The 24,203-nt window shown below is 35.2% G+C and overlaps 6 protein-coding genes across 6 annotated transcripts; 4 read left to right on the plus strand and 2 right to left on the minus strand.

Annotated features, from left to right (window-relative positions):
- Window positions 1-97: 97 nt before the first annotated feature.
- Window positions 98-681, plus strand: LOC104742401 (non-specific lipid-transfer protein 2). Its single transcript, XM_010463402.3, has one exon. It carries the CDS (start codon window positions 172-174, stop codon window positions 463-465), a length of 294 nt encoding a protein of 97 aa, XP_010461704.1. The 5' UTR covers window positions 98-171; the 3' UTR covers window positions 466-681.
- On the minus strand, window positions 647-3,767 carry LOC104742400 (AP-3 complex subunit delta). The gene has a single exon (XM_087483216.1). The coding sequence runs from the start codon at window positions 3,420-3,422 to the stop codon at window positions 1,278-1,280; it is 2,145 nt and encodes a 714-aa protein (XP_087339342.1). The 5' UTR covers window positions 3,423-3,767; the 3' UTR covers window positions 647-1,277.
- Window positions 3,768-4,485: 718 nt separating this feature from the next.
- Window positions 4,486-5,530, plus strand: LOC147928730 (uncharacterized). Its single transcript, XM_087483218.1, has 2 exons — window positions 4,486-5,149; window positions 5,246-5,530. Exons 1-2 carry the CDS (start codon window positions 4,661-4,663, stop codon window positions 5,324-5,326), a joined length of 570 nt encoding a protein of 189 aa, XP_087339344.1. The 5' UTR covers window positions 4,486-4,660; the 3' UTR covers window positions 5,327-5,530.
- Window positions 5,531-6,261: 731 nt separating this feature from the next.
- On the plus strand, window positions 6,262-7,680 carry LOC104777797 (uncharacterized). Its single transcript, XM_019243891.2, has 2 exons — window positions 6,262-6,369; window positions 6,821-7,680. Exon 2 carries the CDS (start codon window positions 7,014-7,016, stop codon window positions 7,545-7,547), a length of 534 nt encoding a protein of 177 aa, XP_019099436.2. The 5' UTR covers window positions 6,262-6,369; window positions 6,821-7,013; the 3' UTR covers window positions 7,548-7,680.
- An 899-nt stretch (window positions 7,681-8,579) lies between these two features.
- Window positions 8,580-12,397, minus strand: LOC104774241 (AMSH-like ubiquitin thioesterase 1). The gene is made up of 15 exons (XM_087483217.1): window positions 12,291-12,397; window positions 12,012-12,134; window positions 11,703-11,767; window positions 11,508-11,583; window positions 11,248-11,424; window positions 10,963-11,057; window positions 10,738-10,840; window positions 10,611-10,657; window positions 10,164-10,491; window positions 9,725-9,814; window positions 9,571-9,633; window positions 9,416-9,490; window positions 9,209-9,271; window positions 9,036-9,088; window positions 8,580-8,948 (listed from the first exon to the last, which is right to left on the minus strand). Exons 2-15 carry the CDS (start codon window positions 12,126-12,128, stop codon window positions 8,774-8,776), a joined length of 1,527 nt encoding a protein of 508 aa, XP_087339343.1. The 5' UTR covers window positions 12,129-12,134; window positions 12,291-12,397; the 3' UTR covers window positions 8,580-8,773.
- Window positions 12,398-15,751: 3,354 nt separating this feature from the next.
- LOC147928731 (uncharacterized) lies at window positions 15,752-18,316 on the plus strand. Its single transcript, XM_087486249.1, has 6 exons — window positions 15,752-16,271; window positions 16,473-16,762; window positions 16,926-16,995; window positions 17,106-17,244; window positions 17,551-17,771; window positions 17,901-18,316. The coding sequence occupies exons 1-6, from the start codon at window positions 15,752-15,754 to the stop codon at window positions 18,314-18,316; spliced, it is 1,656 nt and encodes a 551-aa protein (XP_087342375.1).
- The last annotated feature ends 5,887 nt before the right edge of the window (window positions 18,317-24,203 follow it).

The following is a 24,203-nucleotide window of genomic DNA, read 5'->3' on the forward strand; positions in this document are numbered from 1 at the left end:
TTTTCTAACAAAGAATTGAGTAAAAAAAACAAGGCCCAAAAGAGATAGAATAAGAAAGCTTTATTACACTTTCCTTCTCTATAAATAGAAGGGGATAGCTTATAGACACATACTCAAAACACAACAACCACTAACACAAACACATAAAAGAAAATTCAAAGAAGAAGAAAAATGGTGAAGGTAATGTCGGTTTCCGTTTTAGCTCTCGCGGCAGCGATTCTCCTGGTGACTGTGGCCAAAATCCCGGTGGCAGAAGGGGTTACATGCTCGCCGATGGAGCTGACTCCATGTGCGGCGGCGATGACGTCATCTTCGCCACCGTCACAAGCATGCTGCGCTAAGCTGAGAGAGCAGAAGCCATGCCTTTGCGGGTACTTGAGGAACCCTAGCCTCCGCCAGTACATTAATTCTCCTAACGCAAGAAAAGTCACCAGCAGTTGCCAGATTGCTACCCCAAACTGTTAAAAGGATTGTTAATCATGTTTTATTAATTAGCGACATGTTTTCGCTGATTATGAAGTGGTTAATTACTAGTTAAAGTGTGTCAGTACTATCTATAATAATACTAGGTGATGATGATCATCATCATCATACCTAAATGTTATGTATGTTTCTATCTTATCTTATAATATATATGACAAAGAAGAAAAAAAACTGTCCTTTTAGGATAAGGTTTTATCAGATCTCTCTTATAGGTTATAACAGAAACCAATACATGAAAATTGCTATACACAAAAAGAATTACACAATACATTTTGTTTGGTTTCTGTGTATATGCACATAAACACTCTCAAAGAACACAAACTGGTTTTCATTTCACTCACTCACAATAGATAATCTGGGATTATAACTTGTTCTGAAGCAGAAGCTACTTCATTTCGCCCTCGCGATTTATGCTTACTACTACTCTCCCCATTCTTCTTCTTTTTCTTCTTCTTCTTCTTCTTTTCTGAGTTCTGGTGATCTTCTATTCTCGAGCTCTCTTCTTGTTTCTGTTGTTCCGAATTCGGATTTGTGTCTTTCTCTTTTCCCTTGTTCTTTACCAGAAGAGCGCTTTGGATTGCTCGGGACAAAGATTCATCATCATTAACTGTCTCTATATTTGATTTTGCTTGAGGGGGGTTTCTTGATTCATCTCCCTCCTCTAGTTTCACTACTACAGGCCTCTGTTTAGATTTATTCGGATTCTTCTTGGGGTTAAATGGATCCGGGGATATCTCGTTAGCTAATTCATTTGCCAGAGGATAATCGTTGCCGTTGCTCTCTGGATCGTCCTTTTAAGAAGGAAGATAATACATGCCATGGCGTTTGCGGTGTTCAGCAAGCAGAGATGAAGCTTCATGTGGAGGAGATGTAGATGAGGATGCTTCTTGTTGACCTCTGATTCTGAGTTTGGAGACAGAGAAGCTGATCTTGTCCGTGTATGAAACCGAATCCGATTCCACAGGTTTAAGAAATTCCCCACAGATCTCTTCCAGGTCCCCGAGATTCTCTTTCAGCTCTAACCCACCCGGTACACAAACCTTTTCTTGTGCAGTTGCAGAAACAGGACCGAGCTCTTCTGAGAACACATCTTCCATGAATGCAGTGACTCTAAAAACTTCTGTTTCACTGTCTTGGAGGTTTAGTTTCTCAGATAGGTCTTGCTTTATCATAACAATGAATCCTAAAACATTCTTAGTTCTCTCCTGCACTTCTACATCATGGGTTCCAGATAACGGCACCAAACCAAGCTCAATCACATTCACCAGATTCAATATAGATTCATATGTGAAAGCATTCATGGATGACGAGGCAGAACTAAACTCCTGAGCCGAGAATGACAAAGTGGATTCCTCGGCCGAGAAGTAAGACCTGAGACAGAAGACAAGAACTTTGAAAGCTGAATGTATGTATACAGCTCTTATGGAGGGGGGCAAGAGACCAGTGCGTGGTTGCAGAAGTGCCTCCACAGTTTCATATGGATTCTTACAGAACTCAACGTATTCCCCTGACACCCACGCAGCTGCAGATAATATCGGGTGCAAGAACAAGTTTCCGAGCAGTGCAGGATCAATGAGAAGTGCCCAAGAAACACGGACTAGTTGCGGTCTAGCATCTCTAACCCTCATACCGATATCGATCAACTGATGCTCAATCTCTTCCCCTCTTTGACAATGTGGGATTCTAGCCATCTCACCAAGAAGAGACACATACCAATCAAAGTCAACTATGATCTCATATGCATTCCTGGAGCATGCTGATAAGACAGAAAATATAATCTCGTTGCAGAACAATGGGTCTGATTTGAGTGCATAATTCATAAGAATCCTGGATATATCCAACACATTATCTTCATTCACCATCGCCATCAAGAGATGCAATGCCTCGAGTTTCACATTTGGATCCTCATCGCTCAGAGCCTTGACAACAGCTTCTTTGTTCTCCAAAACTGCCCACAAATGCTTTGGAGCAACAATCGACAAGGCGTTAAGACCAAGATACTTGAGATTCGGATCATCTTCCACCAGAAACTCCCGGATCTTTGCAACCGCAAGTTTCACAGCTGCTTCGTGATCACTCAAGCTACTCACCACAGTTCTAATACACTCAAACACCAGAGACTTTGCCACAGTCCTCCTCATATGCTCACAGATCGGCTCAGCCACTTTCTTACCCAATCTCGGCTCAACCGAGGCCAACTTAGCAAATATTTTTAGAACCTTAATCAGAACCCAATTGTTCCTTGAATCAACCAATACTTTATATAACTCAGGAGCTAAAGGAAGACATGATCCAGGATCTCTTGTGGCAAGCTCACAGAACACTCCAACAACAGCAGACAGAATCTGCGGATCAGAGCTTTCAAGATTCTCGACAAGACGCTTAAAACATACCTTAACAGCATCAGGATACTTCTCGAACACCCTCAAAACCACGCCAATTGCTTTCTTCTTAACGAAAGCTTTACTACTACCCAAGAGTGTAAACACTTCAGGAGTCAAATCCCTAGCTAAGTCATGAGTTCCAATCCTAGACAAACATTCCAAAGCTAGACTAACCTCGTATTCATTAGCACTATTCAAATCTTTTCGAACCTGGTTAGTAATCAGAAGCAGAACCGAGGTCTGTTCATGGAACGATTGAGTGATTGCTTGGTAACCGATCCTCTTGTGTTGGAATCGTGGAGAGGAAACAACTTCGACGGCGTGAAACGCCGCCCACGACATATCTACGCCGTGAAGTGCGGCGAGGTAAGAGAGCTTGTGAAGAGCGGTGGATTTAGTTGAGAGATCTGTGACTTTGATCTCGCGGCGGATCTCTTCTAGAGCTCTGGAAATGAAATTGGATTCGCCGAGAAGCTGGAGACGAAAGCCTTTGATCAGATCCTCGAGACTCCGTTGGAACAAGTTGTCCATTATAGAAGTGGAAGACGACGACATCGATTCTGGTGGTTTTGCAGAAACTGTGGTTGAATAGGGATTAGAGCTGTGATTGGGAATTGGAAGATGACATGAATTTGGGAGTTGCAGAGATGAGATTCCGAGGGTTTTTGAAGCTGATCGGCGTCGTGAAACTCGCGATCTCGGCGAACCAATGGAAGAAGGTGAAAGAGGGATGAAGAAGAAAAAGGCTTTTTATGGGCTTTTGTAGAGATTAGTGGGCCTTAATGATTTCATGTAACATTTTGGATATATTTGATGGAAAAATGAATTGCATCCAAAAAAAATTAGATTTTTATGAAATGGAAATTGGAGTTTGGATGTATCAATCACATCAAAAACTATTAAAGACTAAGCTACTACATCTAAAACTAAAATTTATTAAATTACATTCTAAATCATATGTTGAAATAGATATTAGCGTCAATATTTTAGAAATTAATTTTGGACTTAATTCATGGAATCAGAAACAGATATGTGAAAACAAAGAATAAATCTATGTTGCATGGAATCAGAAAGGGATACGTGAAAACAAAGCATGAAAGAGATTTTTATAAACATCAAACATTATAATCAACCACATACATCTATACATAATTTTTTTAAAATTTAGATCACTATCTTTATTTTCATTTCTTCAATTCCATCTAAACAAAACCGTTTCAAATTTGGTGTTATTGGTAAAAACAACATATCTAGCCCAAGTATCCCAAAGTTAAGCTTAAATCCAACATGTCTCACATATATGATTCATGCCATTGTAAATATTTTTATTGTTAAAACTTAAAACAATTATTACTATTTTTTTGTATTTTATGGTCATAATAACATAAGTGAGGAACCAAATAAAAATAGAAAAGATTGCAATGCATCATATTATTTTAATTTTCCCATTTTTTTTTAATTGTTTTTTAACCTTTAAGCATTGTTTCTTATTGTGTTTTTTTGTTGTTTTCCTTTTAACAAGTTGAAAGTTGTTATTTGATGTTTAATTTCCTTTTTGCTTAAGAAGTCTACTTGTCCTTCCCTCCTATATATAAAACGCTACCACCAAATAATTCGCACACCATTAGAACAAAAAAAAAAAAAAAAAGGGAAAACAAAATAAACTCATTGAGAATAAATACGAAACAACTTTGAACTGCTCTCTCTCTCTCTCTCTCTCTCGAAGGCCGACGAGACAAAGAAGACGAAGAAGAAGAAGAAGAAGAAGAAAGGAGAAAAAGCTAACAACAACAATGGAGCCTCCTCCTGAAAGATCCAAACGTCTCCACAACTTCCCTTTACCTCATCTTCGTTGGGGTCAACAGAGATACCTCAGATGCGTCAATCTACCCTCATCATCAAATTCACCACATCACCAACCATCTCCTTCTTCTTCGTCTCCCGATCACGCACCCAACAACAACAACAACAGATCCGGAGCGAAGAACGGTGAGGTAGTTGCGGCGGCTAGGCCGTGGAATCTGAGGACGAGGAGAGCTGCGTGTAGTGAACCACCTGGAGGAGACGAATCGCCGGCGATTGACTCTTCTCTTCGTAGGAATAACGAAATTGGGGTGAAGAGAAGCACCATCTCTTCGGAGAATGATGATGAGAAACTGAAATTGAAATTCTCAATTCCTTTGTCGAGAGAAGAGATTGAACAAGATTTCTCCATTGCCTTTGGGAAAAAACCTTCCAGGAGACCTAAGAAGAGACCTAGGCTTGTTCAGAAGAAATTGAATGTAAAGTATCTTCTTCCTTTTTGTTACTTTCAATTCCAAAGTTTGATGCTTTTGTTGGATTTACTAATCTCTATCTTTTTGTTTTTTTTTTGGCAGACGATTTTTCCAGGATTGTGGTTGAATGAAGAAGTAACAATTGATTTATACAATGGCCCTGGAGGAGCTCAGGATACGTGATAAAGGTCTTTACTTTGTGTTCAACTCTTGTTTCAGCTTTGAGACATTCTCAAGTTTTAGCAATGTCCTGTGAAGATAACCGGGATATGTTATGGTTTCTTGTTTGTTGTAAAGTGGATTACTGGTAAAAAAAAATTGGTAATCCCATCATTCATTCACTAATTGTAATGTTTTTTTGCTTATATAGTAATGCTAGTTGCTTCATTGTCTCTCTCTCTCTCTCTCTGTTCTTTGTTCTACTTTGAGACATTCTCAAGTTTTATCAATGTTCCCGTCCATGAAGAAACACAATTTCAAGCAGATAATGTTTAGTGTTTAGTAAACATCATATTCATCTCCAGTATAATTGTAATCTCTAGCTGTTTAATGATGCAGTTCGCTTCACTTTTTTTTAAAGGTTTCTTCAATCTTTGTCCCATATAGTCTACTCCTATTGTTGCCGGGTATATTGATGGCTAAGATTTCTTTACATAAGAAACTTCTTGTTCTCGAGTATGTTTCACGGCTCGGTTCCTTAATGTCAAGAATGACATGCTGCTTGTTTCACCAACGGTAGATCGGGCAATGTCTGTTGAGGACTGGACAACCTTCTACTCACATCTCTGAGGTTAAGATGGTTTCTTTGTTGGATATCCAGATTACTTGATTATCATCACTGAAGTTTAGTGTTTAGGCCCTTGCTTTCTCAACAAAAGCAAACTCTATTTGTTGCTGTTTTTTTTTTTTTTTTTTTTTTTCTGGATTAAGCAAACATGCTAATACTGATAATGAATGATCTGAAAAATCCTTAGAGAAGCTTCTTATTCATGGACTTATTTTGTTTTCCTGTTGCATTAGTTTGTGTTGTTTTGGCCAGAGGTTTGAAACAATATCTAAATATGATTACCAATAATATTTGTGCTATCCTATGTTGTTTGATGGGTTCACAGGTTTCCAGACAAGAATCTATGTAAGATATCCTTAAATCACCTACGGTTGACCGAACACCAGCAACGAGCAAAGCCTGACCTCGCATTTCTGGAGAACTTATCTTCTTCTTTGAGGTAAGTTATTGCTTAATTTTTCTCACAAAGTTAGATATCTTGCATCTAGATAATTCAGTATGAGATTGGGCTGAGTTTGTGTTAATCCTTAACTTGATACAGTGATCCCTCAATAGTAACGGTAACATACTTATTCAAACCCTGTGAAAATACATTTAAGATATTATGACATATATGTAAGCAATTGCTCCTTATAGACGTGAGTGGCTTACCACAATCTTTAGACAGATTACGCCTTCCATTATTTTATTCGAAACTTCAACTTCTTCCCACCAACTTAGGAGTTTTATTTGAACTTCTAAAAACATTATGATCATTTGCACTCAAACTTCTAAAAGATATATTCATCTTCTAAAAGAAAAAGTTTTGACATTGAAGGAGATCATTTTCACTCGCTTTGACTTTTTTTGTTGTTGTTTGGTTTTCTCACTATGATCTGCACGGATTCAAGTCACCAGCGGATTTCGTTCTCAAGTGATCTTGGCCAATCCGAGATAGCACCACCACCCGTAGTAGAACCATCCGGCCTCATCCGAAGAGACGAAACTCTTCTAGATTCATCAAACCCAGACTTTGAGTTCCATATCTCAAACAACTTTGATCCAGGAGATTCCTCACCAGCGGATGAGATCTTTGCAGACGGCATGATCCTTCCTTTCCATGTAACCGCAGCTTCCACTGTACCAAAACGTCTCTACAAGTATGAACTCCCTCCCATTACCTCCTCCCTTTCTCCATCCCCTCCCCTGCCACAACCGTTACCCACAAAACACAGCGAGAAGGAAACCAACGGGCGAGCGAGCGGAGCAAACTCTGACTCAGAAGCAGAGAAGTCATCAAAGTCGTTTTGGAGTTTCAAGAGAAGCTCGAGCCTAAACTGCGACATAAAGAAGAGTCTGATCTGTTCGTTTCCTCGGCTCACTAGAAGCAACTCTACAGGTTCGGTTACTAATTCTAAGAGAGCAATGCTGAGAGATGTTAACAACCATAGGCCCTCTTCTCGGTCCTCTTGCTGCAATGCGTATCAGTTCAGACCGCAAAAGCACGCAGGAAAGAAAGGTGAAGGAGGAGGAAGCTTTTCCATCATTCCAGTCCTCAACGGTCCATCAACATTTGGGTTAGGATCGATCTTACGCCATTCGAAAGATAAGACGAAGAAGAAGAAGAACAAGAAGTAGATGATATGAGATGTTCAGAGTTTATCAGTTATGTTTCCTCGTTTGATTGTGTCTGCAAATTGTTGTGTGAGTTTTTCTCGAACTTTGTACACATTTTTTTTAGTGTTACTACAACTTTTTTAGGTTGCTTCAATATTTCGAATTGGACACAATCTCAATGACAGATGAGATGACACAATCAGACTAAAATGGTTCACATCCATCTCAGAGAACCTATCATTACATATGAAATGCTCATTATATATTATCCAGTTTTGTTGAAATAAAAGACTCTTTAACTTTCAAGTCAGAGATAAGTAAGATGTGGGTAACACCAATGTCATACAAAATCTATATATACACACCAGGGATTGGTGCACACCTATATTTTAACATCTTAAAGCTGATTTAAAATAAATAAGTTTATTAATGGAATAAGGTATGACCAACATTAGACATATGTTAAATGGTAGTTGAAAAGCCAAGTCTAACTTGAACCATTCTTATTTAAGTAATTTGATAAAACTTTGGTTTTAGAAAATTTGACATGACATGTCCCCCATTTACTTCTTATTGCTATTCTTCTTCTTCAGGTCCTCTGTTTCTTGCACTTTGCCTTTGGTTGCATGGTAAGAGCCCAACATTCATAAAGAACGGAACCAGGCCAAGTCCAACCTCTGCCTCAACTGTATGTTTTTGGTTAACGAGATGCCTGATGAAACTTTCAACGCCTAGGCAACTAAGAGCATATTAAGCAAAAGGAGCTGTTTTACTGCAGGTATCCTCCATTGCCCCTTGAATCTGCAAGTATATTAAGCTTTTCCAGAGGAAGCATCTCGGAACGCATTTGCCCAAAACATTAGCTGCGGATGGATTCTTAGAAATCTACTGAGACATGATGTCTTCGGAACCAAAGGGGGAGTGATAAAGATTGATTCCAGTGGAAGAGAGCTCTCCATGGATGCCATGAGGGATGTTGCAGTTTATCTTGCTACTTAATCTTGAAATGATTTTGTTAAAAACATACATTATACACTTTGAACTGGACAGTGATTAGTGACAAAAATGACAATGGTACAAATTATTATACAGTATAATTGTATTTTGTCTTGGTTTATTTTCAGTTTTACATGAATACACATGTTAACATAAAAATTGGTACATGGAAAACAAATGTACATCATATTTAAAATCGGGATATAAACAAACACGAATAGATAGTTTCACATTCAAACGCACAACTGATGCTATCGAAGATCAATGACATCAAACTTGAGATTAGGGTTCATGTAAACATCCTTACACGTATTGTAAATTGGTCCTCCGTCTGCCGGTGAACTATGCGCGTGAAACCCACGCCGGTCACAATTTCTTATCACCGTCATTCCTCCCGGCGTTGTCAGCCGGAATATTCCGTGATTCCTATAAAAAAAACATAATCCTTTTAGGGTTTCTCGAATCAATTTATGAACTGATATGAATTTTTGGTCTTTTGTCTGTCTACTATACCTTGAAGAGTCTTGTGGCGCCATAACAATTGCCACAGCTTCCGGCAACATAATCTGAAAACATTGTAATTGAAGGTTTAGGGTTTATGACTTCTTTATGAGGAAGGAGTGTAAACCCATTGTTGATATATGTAAAAGTCTTTTTCAAATTCTTTAAAAAGGTTTCGTCCGTACCTGGTAGGAATAGTGTGTGTGAACATCAATGGATGACATGAAACAAGACTGTGTCGGATGCGTCTGAGGGAATGGAGATAGTGATTAGCAAGTTAGTAAAGAAACAATTATATCATGAGACCAATTAACCGAGAAAATGATATTAACAGATAACAAAGACTGATCTTCAAGAAGACAGCAGTTAGAGCTAAATTCATATTTACTCACATGAATCCATCCAAGTGGGAAAAGGGATTGCTTGTCCTGTACTTCAAATATCTCCTCTTCGTTTGTGGCTTGACACTGAGAAAGACCGAGAAATAAGTGAGAATGTGCATATGAAGAAATTAAGTTGAAATACAAAAACAAGAATCTGTGCTTACCGAGTCAGATGTTGATTCCTGCTTTGGTATGATGAGAGCTGTAATGTAAAATTTTCTGTTTTTCTGCAAACAAGTGATTCACAGATCATTATTGCTGATTCATTTTCATGAGCTTAATGTCAATATCGCATTTTTAAATTAAAATACGACTTACTAGTGAGCCAGCAAGAATACCACACGTCTCTAAATTCTTTTTAGTGTTTGACTTGGCAAGCCTCATGAAGGTATCCATCATTGTTGTTGCCTGCAAATATAGATAATTATCAAACATGAAGACAATTGGATAGTATAACATAGAGCCAGTGGTTGTCTACAAACTTATTCTCACTATCTTATATTTGCAGAGTCTCGGACAATGTAGCAATAGAATTAGCCACTAGTTCTATATTCTGTGTTGAAATCCCAAGGTTAGATAAACAATTTATGATATGTGTTTGGAACTGGACCCATCAGCATGAGTCTAGTGTTTACATAGAATAAGCTACAGTACACAATAAACTAAGCAATCGATGCAGCCCTGAGTAGATTTGTAATTTTGTATGAACTTTGACATCAGAATAATAACAAAGATAGGAGAAATATAGCAAACTTACAATATGTAGTTCAAGAGGAGACTCCGACCGTAGAGACTCATCTGGCAGAGAGTTTTCTATCTTGCATTCCGGTTCTCTAACTTCAGGACATAAAGCAGGAACCAAGTCTTGAACTTCTGCAAGCACTGGAGGTGGTGAAGGTTGCCTAATGAGATTGTTATCATTTACACTTTCTGGTTCTTCAAAAGAAATCATGGAAGAAAGCTCTTCAGTGTAATTTTTCTGGATATTTTCACTAGATGTAGCACTTGATTCCACGACTGGTCTTTCAGGTTCATCATTACTGTCATTCCTTAACATTGGTTTACTATCTACAAATTGTTGGAAGCTGTTTCCCACAGAGAGAGTGGGGAAGGTGAACACATAGGCATGAGATAATCAAGCAAAATAAGTCGGAGGGGGAAGTGGAATACGTAAGAAATAAACAAACAAGCTAGTCGATCTAACCTTGGGATTTCAACTGGCGAAAAATCTATATTGCTTGGATATTGAACCTGGATCATATAACGCAAAGAACATCAGCTTAGTGTGAAGAAGTGGATTATAAAGAAAATAACCAAGCATCCTGTGATACCTTTGTAACATTAATTGGTGGCTGCCACTGTCCACCAAGTCCACCTGGACCCAAGATAGAATGCTTGGAAAGGGTTTCTTCATTTGGTCGGAAGTTCACTGACCTAGATGAAACATAAAGTTAATAAAATCTATAAGACAGGACCATGAGACCAGAAAAACAGTGAGAAATAGAACGAAGATCTTTCATTGAGAAAAGTTTCGAGAAACAAAACTGAAGACGTACATCTTTCGGAAAAGCTCTTGGCGTGGTGCAGCGTTCAAGAATTGTTGACCCCTGGAACCCATGTAGCCAAAATTATGTCCAGGAGGATTTCTTACCTATGCCAAACAAGAGAAACATAGAAAGGAGCTGGGAACATTTATTTATCAACTGCAGCTTAAAATTTAATCTCATAACGTTCTTATACTAACTATAACCAAAAGTTCCAGAATGAATTAAGAGCAGAGAGCAATGCAAGCTTATTGATATATGTATGCATGACAAACAAGAGTAAAGCATTAGGCACACCTTTGTATGATCATAGCTATTAAACGATGGTTGTACGGCCGAAGACCAGCCTAAGGAACCATTTGCTGGATGAGCTTGCACATTAGATCGAGGCATGAGCTTGGGATTCAGTTCATCGATCCTTTGCTGTACAACTGGTTTCAACTTCTCCAGCTCCGTCAAGACATCCAATAGTCTCTACACAAGATAAAAAAGCTCACATCAAACTACTGATTGAAAAACCAAACGATCATAACGATATATATCCATTGCCATATTACCATTCTTAAATACTCTTTGTTGCTTTTTAGAGATGATCTGTAATCTCGATGGGATGGTATAGTCTCGAGAGCCAAGCTAGAGAAAACCAAAAACATAGTTGATCTCAGAAAAAAAAAAGTACTAGGATCTAAATCTCTCTACACAGAGCATAAAGTTTTAGCTTTTCTTTTTACATTCAGATGTATAATACTCACCTTGAAAACCGCAGAAGCATGACATATAAATCAATAACATTCTTCTCTGCCCGAAATATATTGGCCTACAAAACATTTATACAGATAAATTAGGAAAGAGAGCTTAAACAAGATGATTCTAGTCTTAAAACAATGACCTTCAGAGAAACAACAAGCCAACAACTAAATTTGACAGCCAAAAATAAAATTGGAAATTCAACTACACTGAGCATTGAATCAGGTCTGAGTAAAGAAACCCCAAAAAAAAAAAGCACAAGACAGAGTAAAGCGTAAAAACAAAATTAAAGAGTAGGAGAAGACGAGAGACACCTGTTTGAGGATATTATCTGCGATCCTGAAGTAAAATCGGAGAGAGATACGATTGTCTACGCCTATCCTCCGAGCACTAGTAGATATATCGATGGCCTCACAAGACGACGACCCCATAGTTTGCTTCGAACCAGAGAGAAGACAAATTGATTAATAAAAAAAAAAAAGCAATCTTCCTTTACGCTTTGCGACTAATGGAAGAGCATCGAGTTGAAGAGCAGAGATCTCGGAGCTCTGCGTCAATCGGATACAGAATTATCACAGGGGTGGGAAGCAAACCTCCGGTCCAAATAGACGGCGAGAGGTGAGAAGAGAGGCACCGCGATTAATGGCGAGAGGTACAGAGAAAGAAAAAGAAACGACGCTGCTCTTGTGTAATTTGACTTTCCTTTGAGGGTAAATTTGTAATTTCCATTAATTATTAGTGGGTGGATTGAGATTTTTTTGATTCACTTTTTAAATGGAAAATGATATACTTTTCCAAGTTTTTTGCTTATGTGTCCATTTTCCTTTTATATTTTTGCCTTTACTAACAACTTACCTCTCTTTCTCTCCTTCTTTTCTCTCTTTTTCTCTTATTTTTTGTTGTTAACACTTTAACAAAGTAAAATATATTTATTTGTTATCATAAAACAAATTTTCTATTTATTTATATAAAATATGTTATGATTATATATTTTCTACATTTTAAGATACATATTGCTATATTTTTTATGAATTTTTAGATTATACAGTATCCATCAGTCGTTGAACATTTGTTCAATTATAAGTGGATAATCAATTGCAGTATTGTTAATAGATAGTTACTTGTGTTTATTCATACAAAATATACATACATAAATTTGGTTAGATCTTTATCCATAGCATATTATTCATAACACAACATAGACCAAATAAGTACAAAACCCTTTAATTCTAAATTTTAAATCCTAGAACATAAACCCTTGAACCTAAAACCAAAACTATTCACTTTAAAAAAAAAACAAAGTTTAGTGGATATAAAAACTGTGGATAGGTCTCCATGGATTTACAAAGCATATCTAGACATTAAGCTGAAGAATAGGAGTTGAATGGTGGCTATGGATGTGATCATGTGGATATTTTTTTGTGGATACCAATGTAGACAGACCAAAAAATCATCATACAACATCCACACAATTAAATTCATAGACACCATGAGCTCCTTGCTTCATATTTTGTGTTGGTCCAGAAACATATACACTCATAAGTGGTTAATAAACAAAATAAAAATTAACAACATTGATTTATTTAGAACATTGAATATCAATCATGTGGATTAGTAGTTATGGATACTTATCTTATAATATCTTGCTCATTCTTTACATGAGCAGAAATTTGTCCAAGATAAATTAGCCACATAGATTTCTTTTAGCTAAATGTTTTTGTACTATTTTTCAGCTAGAAGGATTTCTTTTAGGGTTTAGGGTTTAGGGTTTAGGGTTTAGGGTTTAGTGTTTAGGGTTTAGGGTTTAGGGTTTAGGGTTTAGGGTTTAGGGTTTATACCCTAAATATTAAATCCTAACACCACATAGAAACTAAATCCATATAAGCCCAAAAACGTAAACCTTATACCCTAAATCTTAAATCCTAAACCCTAAACCATACACCTGGAACCCTAAATCCTAAACCATGAATTAAAAATATAGACACATCATCCACATACCTAAACCTAAACTTTTAACCTTAACCCCTAAATCCTACACCTTGAACCTTAGACAATACAACTTGAACTCAAAACATAGACATTGAATCTATATATCATCTAAAGTCTAAACCCTAAACTATGGTGATGTTTGAACATGCAACAAACTTGTCAATAAATTTCATCTGGATTGCTTGTCCACGTGGTCAGAGTTTGGTGGATAGGCTTAGAGATTAATAATGACCATGTTTGTTGTGTAGTATGCTTCTAGTGACACTTCTAAGTTCTAATATCTCTAATTCTAGCTTAAAAATAGTACAAAAACATTTGGCTAAAAGACATCTAAGTGGCTAAACTATAGTGATGTTTGAACATGCAACAAACTTGTCAATAAATTTCATCTGGATTGCTTGTCCACGTGGTCAGAATTTGGTGGATAGGCTTTGAGATTAATAATGACCATGTTTATTGTGTAGTATGCTTCTAGTGACACTTCTAAGTTCTAATATACCTACTTCTAGCTGAAAAATAGTACAAAAACATTTAGCTCAAAGAAATCTATGTGGCTAATTTATCTTGGACAAATTTCTGCTCATGTAAAGAATGAGCAAGATATTATAAGATAAGTATCCATAACTACTAATCCACATGATTGATATTCAATGTTCTAAATAAATCAATGTTGTTAATTTTTATTTTGGTTATTAACCACTTATGAGTGTATATGTTTCTGGACCAACACAAAATATGAAGCAAGGAGCTCATGGTGTCTATGGATTTAATTGTGTGGATGTTGTATGATGATTCTTTGGTCTGTCTACATTGGTATCCACAAAAAAATATCCACATGATCACATCCATAGCCACCATTCAACTCCTATTCTTCAGCTTAATGTCTAGATATGCTTTGTAAATCCATGGAGACCTATCCACAGTTTTTCTATCCACTAAACTTTGTTTTTTTTTTTTAAAGTGAATAGTTTTGGTTTTAGGTTCAAGGGTTTATGTTCTAGGATTTAAAATTTAGAATTAAAGGGTTTTGTACTTATTTGGTCTATGTTGTGTTATGGATAATATGCTATGGATAAAGATCTAACCAAATTTATGTATGTATATTTTGTATGAATAAACACAAGTAACTATCTATTAACAATACTGCAATTGATTATCCACTTATAATTGAACAAATGTTCAACTACTGATGGATACTGTATAATCTAAAAATTCATAAAAAATATAGCAATATGTATCTTAAAATGTAGAAAATATATAATCATAACATATTTTATATAAATAAATAGAAAATTTGTTTTATGATAACAAATAAATATATTTTACTTTGTTTGGCGAAGCCAATTTTTCAATGCCAAGGGGAACAAAATTTGAAATAAAAGATGCATTATATTCCCCTAAGTCTCAACGAAACTTGATAAGTTTCAGAGATATCTGAAGAAATGGATATCATATATAGACTATGAATAAGAATGGCATTGAATATCTTTGCATCAAATCCGAGGAAAAACATATATTGGAAGAGTTACCAATGTTATCCTCTGGATTATATTGCACAAAAATAAATGTATTCGCATCGTATGTTACAGTAAACTCAAAGTTTACTAATACGTTTAAGATTTGGCATGAGAGACTTGGACATCCTGGTTCAATCATGATGCGAAAAATTGTGCAAAATTCTAATGGCCACCCGTTAAAAAACCAGAAAATTTATTGTTCTGGTGAGTTTTCATGTGATGCATGTTCTCAAGGAAAACTCATAATTAGGCCATCGCCAACCAAAGTCGGGAATGAATTACCAATATTCTTAGAGAGAATACATGGTGATATATGTGGACCTATTCACCCTTCATGCAGGCCATTTAGTTATTTTATGGTAATGATTGACGCATCTAGTAGATGGTCATATGTGTGTCTTTTGACAATACGAAATATGGCTTTCGCAAAATTCATTTCCCAAATAATCAGGTTAAAAGCACAATTCCCTGATTATGCCATAAAGAAAGTAAGGCTTGATAATGCTGGTGAATTCACTTCACAAGCTTTTAATGAATATTGTATGTCAATGGAAATTGATGTTGAACATCCGGTCCCTCATGTTCATACACAAAATGGCATGGCTGAATTTTTGATTAAACGGTTACAACTCATTGCTAGACCGTTGATATTGAGAACAAAACTCTCAATTTCTATATGGGGTCATGCTATATTGCATGCTGCAGCGTTGGTCCAAATACGACCAAGTGCATACAATACATATTCCCCTTTACAATTAACGTCTGGTCAAGAACCAAACATTTCTCATCTCCGTGTTTTTGGATGTGCGGTTTATGTTCCTATAGCCCCACCGCAAAGAACAAAAATGGGGCCACAAAGGAGATTGGGAATATACGTCGGTTATGCATCACCAAGTATCATAAATTATCTTGAACCACAAACTGGTGATATGTTTACAGCACGTTTTGCTGATTGCCATTTTAATGAAGATGAATTTCCAGCGTTAGGGGGAGGAATTAAACATGTACCAAAAGAGATTACATGGAATACACCATCTTTGGTACATCTTGATCCCCCTACGAATCAACGTGAGCTGGAAGTTCAGAAAATTGTACATTTACAAAATTTGGCAAATCAATTACCAGATGCGTTCACAGATACAAAAAGGGTGACAAAATCACATATTCCCGCTGCAAATGCACCATCAAGAGTTGAAATTCCTAGAGAGGAAATCGATGGGAAAATGGTTAATGAGCCTAAAGTTCAATTGAAACGGGGGAGGCCAATAGGTTCTAAAGATAAAAATCCCCGAAAGAAAAAGAAAATGGGAGACGGAAATGAAAAGGTTCAAGAGAAACCAAGTAAAGAGAAAAGTCATCAGGAAGACGATACAGAAAATTATGAGATCTCTATTAACTATGCCCAAGATGGAAAATTATGGGCTAGAGATGAAATCGATGATGATAATGGAATATTTTCTTTTTCTGTATCTAAAGAGATTGATTATGAAAATGATGATCCTGATCCAAGGTCTGTGTCAGAGTGCCAACAAAGGCCTGACTGGGAGAAATGGAAAAGTGTAATGCAAACTGAATTGTTCTCCCTTAAAAAAAAAAATGTCTTTGGACCTATTGTCACTGCATCTAATGATATAAAACATGTTGGGTGCAAGTGGGTTTTCGTGAGAAAGAGAAATGAGAAAGATGAGATAACATGATATAAAGCCCGACTTGTTGCACAAGGTTTTTCTCAAAGGCCGGGAGTTGATTATGAGGAAACATATTCTTCGGTCATGGATGCAATTACATTCAGGTACTTAATGAATCTAACAGCTTCTAATAATTTAGAAATGTACCTTATGGATGTAGTGACAGCGTATTTATATGGATCATTGGATAATGAAATACACATGAAAATTCCAGAAAGATTTAAGGTTTCTGAGACTTTAAAAGAAAAGCCTAATGAGATATATGCGGTAAAATTACAGCGATCGCTTTACGGATTAAAACAATCCGGACGCATGTGGTATAATCGCTTAAGCGATCACTTATTGAAGAAAAGGTATGTAAATAATGAAATATGCCCTTGCGTCTTTATAAAGAAATCCTCATCGGGATTTGTGATCATTGCTGTATATGTTGATGATATCAATATAATTAGAACTCAAAAGGAGATTGATGATGCTAGAACTCATATGAAAGAAGAATTCGAAATGAAAGATCTTGGAAAGACAAAATTTTGCCTCGGTCTTCAAATAGAACATCTCCAAGATGGAGTATTTGTGCATCAGTCAAATTATACGAAAAAGATTTTAAAGCACTTTTATATGGATAAAGCGACTCCTTTGAGTACTCCAATGGTCGGTAGGTCTCTGAATGTTGATACAGATCCATTCAGACCTTGTGAAGAGAATGAAGAAATATTTGGTCCCGAAGTACCTTATATGAGTGCTATCGGTGGACTTATGTATCTTGCAAATTGTACCCGACCAGAAATTGCATTTGCAACTAATTTACTTGCAAGATACAACTCAGCTCCTACCCGCAGGCACTGGAATGGAATTAAGCACATATTCCGCTATCTTCAAGGTACGATTGACTTGGGATTGTTGTATCGAAGAAACTCTACGTTTGGTCTAGTTGGTTTTGCAGATGCAGGATATTTATCGGATCCACATAAATCTCGATCCCAAACTGGATATGTTTTCACAATTGGAGGAACTGCAATCTCGTGGCGTTCACAAAAACAGACTTTGGTCGCCACCTCTTCGAACCACGCAGAACTAATAGCGCTTCATGAAGCATGCAGAGAATGTGTATGGCTCAGATCCATGTCAAACCATATAAAAGATGCAAGTGGAATGGTCAGCAGTAAGGAGCCAACGACACTATACGAAGACAATGCAGCTTGTGTCGCTCAAATCAAAGAAGGTTATATCAAGAGCGACAGAACAAAACATATTCCTCCAAGATTCTTCTCCTACGCTCAAGAACTCGAGAAGAACAAGGAAGTCAATATCCAATATATCCGATCAAGTGACAACGCAGCAGATCTCTTTACAAAATCGCTTCCGACTACTATATTCAGGAAGCATATTCATAGCATCGAAATGCGTCATCTACGAGATCTTTGAAGAAAAGACCACTCATATCTTTTCTAGGGGGGGATTACGTCACTGTAATCTTTTTTCCTTGTCATTGTTTTTATCCCAATAAGTTTTTCCATGATAAGGTTTTTAATGAGACAATACGTAATTCTCTAGTGATGAATATTCAAGGGGGAGTGTTATAAAGAAGTGATTATTCATCACTAAACATGACACATGTTTTAACATTTGTCATGTTTCTCTCTTTTTGATTAAGTGACTCATCCTTAATTGTGTGCCTATAAATATGTGATGAGAGGAAACATTGTATGTGGTTGAGGAATACAACTTTTGCTTTCTTATTACAAGTCCTTTTTTCTTCTCTTAATATTACTCTCCTTCTCTCCTTTAATTCTCCACCACTCATTCAAGTACTAAGAAATCTCATACGTATATATATATTAAGATCTCTTTTATATCAACTTTATATTTGTGGAGTACTTGTATTAATATTAATATAGGAAACCATGAATTTATTATCTATTAGTGTTCAGATAACTTGACTAATTAGGAAAACGTTATAAAAACAATATAGCTTGACTAATAATGACAAAATATGATCTTCAATAGACAAAATATGATCTTCAAACGTTCTCTTGTCAACGTTGGCCTGATCAAACTTCAATTGAGTTGAGAAGAGAAGCTGAGATGATGTTGAAATCCTAGACATGGATTTTAACTCCTTCATAATCTTCTCTTTATTCCATCGCCGGGTTGATTCCAAAGAGATTCCAACTCTCTTTAAACACTTGGAGTTGGCAAGTATGTATCTTAATATACTTGTTTCTATCTTCGCTTGTTCCTCTATATTCTTTCCAACTCAAAGATCTCGAGTTTCGTTGACAAGCATAGAGGTACATCATCTAGTTGCTTGAAGGAAAGTGGGAATTGGTTATTAATAAAGACTAGGGACAAAGCCGGACTACGTCCGGATATTTAAATAATTGATATATTTTAAAATTAGTTAATTTAGCTTTTAAATATTGAATTCTTATATATTTGTTCATAAAAAAAAAATTCTTACATACATGCTACAAAAACATTTGATGTTGTATTTAAGATTGTAATTTTGAAAGTATGTATGTTTTTTTTACAATCGGCATGCGAATTTTAATCAGAGGAATTAAGAATAAACTTATCAATTGTCTAAATTGACAGTAATAGAAGACAGAAGTTGCGACTGGAAGAAGAACAGTAGTGGCCAGCGATGATGTTGTCGGAGAAGACAAAGATACTCGAACCAGAACTACTTGAATCGCAAACCGAGAACCACTAGAATCGCAAAACCAGAACCATTTGAATCGCAAACCCAGATCCACAGAGATCCACGGCGAAGAAAACAATGTCGAAGGGAGGAGAAATATCCCAACGACGAAGGAAACAATGTCGAAAGGAGGAGAAAAAAAATTAAAGGTTCTAAAAACCCTTAGCTACCAAAAAATTATCTTTTTAAAAAATTGATTAGGATATAATTTTAATTTTATTTCAAATTAGAATTAAGAAAACTTTCCAAATTAAAAAGGTTAAAGTTTTTTGGACTTTCAACATAATATTTGTGTCAATCTAGTTCTGTCGCTCATTTGGGGTTTAAATCAGTTATTTTTGGGCAAATTTGTGTCAAACTGAGTAATTTTCAGTTTAATAATTGATATATTTTAAAATTAGTTAATTTAGCTTTAAAATATTGAATTCTTATATATTTGTTCATATAAAAAAAAATTCTTACATACATGCTATAAAAACATTTGATGTTGTATTTAAGATTGTAATTTTGAAAGTATGTATGTTTTTTAAAAATGTTGAATGTTTAATCTCTGATGATGATACAAATGAGAAGGTAATGTTCGTGGTGAAGGTGTATGTCCGTTTAACATATATATATGAATATGATCATGGTAAGTAACTATAGTTTAAGATTTAAAAAGTTAACTTCAATTTGTTAAGTATTGTTTACATGATGGTTCAACGTGAATATATTTTCGTTGTCCCTCTGCCTTCTCATGTCAACGTTTTCCGTTTTCTTTACTACCGCCCTTAACTCTTTGTCACCCCTCACCACTGAAACAAAATTCATATACATGCATGTGTTCTTTGATTATTTACATTGACTTGGACATCTTTAAATTTTGTTTCTTGCTTTTTCAGTACGTGAACTCTATTTCTGCTCATGCTAAAAAAAAAAAAAAAAGTTGAAGGGTTCTAATCTAGTTTAATACATGGTTTTTTCTATCATGGAAAGATTCAATAATACGAAATAAGACCTTTGATGAATCTAAATTATGTTATATTCAAATTGCGATTTTGTACATATACGATTCTTGGTTGAAGTTTAGGGTTTGGTAGATTTTGTTTAAATTTTGTTTCTTGCTTTTTCAGTGCGTGAACTCTATTTCTGCTCAATGCTAAAAAAAAATAAGAAAGTTGAAGGGTTCTAATCATGGAAAGATTCAATAATCCGAAATAAGACCTTTGATGAATCTTGATTATTTAAGCAAATTTGATAATATTATTCATTCTTTGTGAATAATATATGTAATCTAATATCAATTGTTAAAAACATATGTGGCCGGGCTTGGGCCAAGGATTTTTTTATTAATAATAAACCTGTTATTTGGCAGTTTAATCTTTTTGGTATTTCAGATTATCTCCGTTGAACTTTTTCCCCCCTTCTTGTTTCTTCTCTTCAAATCTTCATTGATCAATATCTTCTCACCAACGATAGCAGCTCAGGCTCTTCCTATTTACTATGGTCCTCGGAGGCGCCCTGGAGTATATAATCTACAGAATTGTAGATTCCACGCTCACGGTAATTATTTCCTTTGCTCAAGGCATTAGGTTCTTTTATTGATGATTGTTGATTCCGATGATGAGCTAAATTATGTTATATTCAAATTGCGATTTTGTACATATACGATTCTTGGTTGAAGTTTAGGGTTTGGTAGATTTTTCGTTTCTATATCTTTGATATATGCAACTGATCAACTAAATACTGATTCTAGAATTAGGTTTACGGTTTTGAAAGGTCGTCAGTTTATGTTTCTTTGATATATATATATATATATATATATATATATATATATATATATATATATATAGGGTTTCGTTTTTGGTTCTGATCATGTTCTAGTTTAGGGTTTGGTGGATTTGTCCTTTCTTTTTCTTACTTTCTTTGATATATGCAGTTTGTATTTTTTTCATTCTGATAAACTAAATCCTGATTCTAGAATTAGGGTTAGGGTTTTGTGGATTCGTCCGTTTCTGTTACTTTGATATTTACGGTTTGGTTTTTTTGATTCCGATTGATATATGTATATAGAACAGTAATGTTCTAGGTTCATATTTTAGATTCTTTCGATTCAGTCAAAATATCAAGACAAATAATTGATGATTACGTTTGTTTTTTTTCTATTACATTTAGAAATTGTTGGCCAGTTGATCGGGAATTCAAGGAATGAGTGGCTTAACGCCCAGGAGATTACCAGAATACTTGTTAACTATTACTCGTTGCCCATCTCCACCCCACGCCCACGGAGAGGTGCGGTAGGGTTATACTTATACAACACCGTTACCTATCGGGATCGTGGGTAAAACTTTTTTACCTTTTCAACCTATAATTATATAATATTTACAAATTCCATATGCTAATGAGTTTTTGTTTCTTGATTTTTTTGTTCCTTTTTTTTTTTTTTTTAATAGTTTGTGGCAACACTTAGGTGCGAATGAGCTAGGCTTGAGGAGGATGATACACCATAACGGTTACGCTGTGGAAATGACGGAGTCTATTGATTTACTCAATGACAATTATATTAAAAGAGTTTACCGCCTATTGGGAAGGTATAGTATGTATATAAAGATCATATTTTTACTTTAGAAAAATCATATATATAATATTTTTTCCTTTATTTTAACAATTTCTTTTTTCTATATTGTTGTAGGTATCGCCGGTTTGCTCTCGTTCATTACCGAGTCGTTAATGATTAAGAAAAAATAGATAGTGGCATATGATTAGGTGTTTGATATACATTTGCTCTCGTTAGCTTGATATACATTTTAACGTGTGATTCGCTTATTTATTTTGGTTCAATCTTTCGTACTTCCTTGATTCATGTTTTGGTTATAGTTTCATAGTTTATTTGATGGTTTGAGAATTTAATTCTCGTAATTGCTTGCTGTCTGATAATATTGTTGCTGATTTGATTTGCATACTAAATCATTAGAAGCATGAACATTGCTTGAGGTATTTTTGTGTGAGGTTAGGCTACTGGCTTGTATAACCGTGCAACGGTTTTTTTTTTTTTTGTTGATAATTATATTTACGAATTTGTTTTTCGTATCTGCATATGATATATATAATAAACGTAAAAATAATTATAATTATCTCTTAGTAATTTAGGGTTGTTAAATTATTCTTATTTATCTATACATATGTCTAAATCAAATCTTATTTTTCAGCAATGCATGAATATGGCACGCTCGAGTTACAGGAAGTACCAACAATCTTGAAGATTAAGGGGTAAGCAACCAAGTTCACTGTGATGCAAACTTTTGAAATTAAAATAAGTGAAGGTTGATAGCTATATTGTTTGCCTCCTTCTCCTGGCTCTCTCTTTGGTTCATAACAACATGTATCAATAGTACCACTGATGGTGAGGAAACTTGTACTGAAGATATTGACACGCATAGCTGAGCAGCATTTGGAATTGTATGAACTTGAAGAAGGTAGGGAGAGATGGGAGCAAAGAAGGAGGATAAGCTATAAACAAGTCCTTTATTTGAATTACAAGATGTCCACAGATTACATGGATGAACCTCTGAGAGATTTTGGGTAAAGATGTGGCTAACCACGTAGTGATTTAAGGCCATGGAAGTTGGATTCGGACTCTGCATCGCTACTGGCTCCATCACATCAGCTTTATAGTTTTTACCATCCATATGAAGAGTTTGAGCATAATTATGATGTGTATTCAGTAATTTTAGATGCAGTTGTATATGAATAGTTGTGCAAAACTATAACCATGATGTACGATGAAAAAAATCATATAGTTCAATATCAATCTTGATATAGGCTTAAAGTAGCCAATAAAATGGTTATATATCAGATAATTAGAATGATACATAACCTTATTATATAAAATGTGTTAAATAGAAACTTAATGTTTAATTATTAGATTTGGACCATAAATGTAATGTTAAACGTTAAAATGATTTCAAAAATTAAGTTTACTATTAGAATTATATTATGTATGAGTATATTTATAAACATACTTTTTTAATAAGGTTATTAACATTCATAATTCAAACTCTTACCAGTTTAGTATTAGGTATGTTTTAATTTGGTTTAGATGAAAAAGGATATCAAATTTATTTATGTTATAATTAAATACAATTACTTTAAAAATTTATGAAAAGAAAGGTGATATGTCTTAATGTCTATCTCGAGACATTAATTTTTATCTCGCATTTTATTGAGAATAGTTTAGAGAATATCTTTTATTTTCCGAATTACTTGTTTCCTTTCCGTACATGTTATTTCATGTCCTGATATTTGAAATAAATAGGTAAGTTGAAAATGAATATAGCTTTTTATATTTCATGTTCTTGCATCTTATCCGTTATCTGACTTTTGAACGTTGAAGCTGAATAAAACTATTTCAATTTTGTAATCTCGTCATGTTATCTTTATTTATCTTCATATAGTTTTATCAAAATTGTTTTAATAATTGTTTTTTTTATTTGCTCGTTCGGGTGTTTTACCTGCTATTTCCTATTAGATTATATTTTTAATTATAAATAACATAATCTATGTGTTGACCTTTATTCAGATTACTAAGATTTCGATAAATAAATATAACTACCAATTTTTTTTTTCTAACCC

The sequence above is a fragment of the Camelina sativa genome, chromosome 14, assembly GCF_030686135.1.
Source record: "Camelina sativa cultivar CO46 ecotype springtype chromosome 14, ASM3068613v1".
Taxonomy (NCBI): Eukaryota; Viridiplantae; Streptophyta; class Magnoliopsida; order Brassicales; family Brassicaceae; genus Camelina; species Camelina sativa.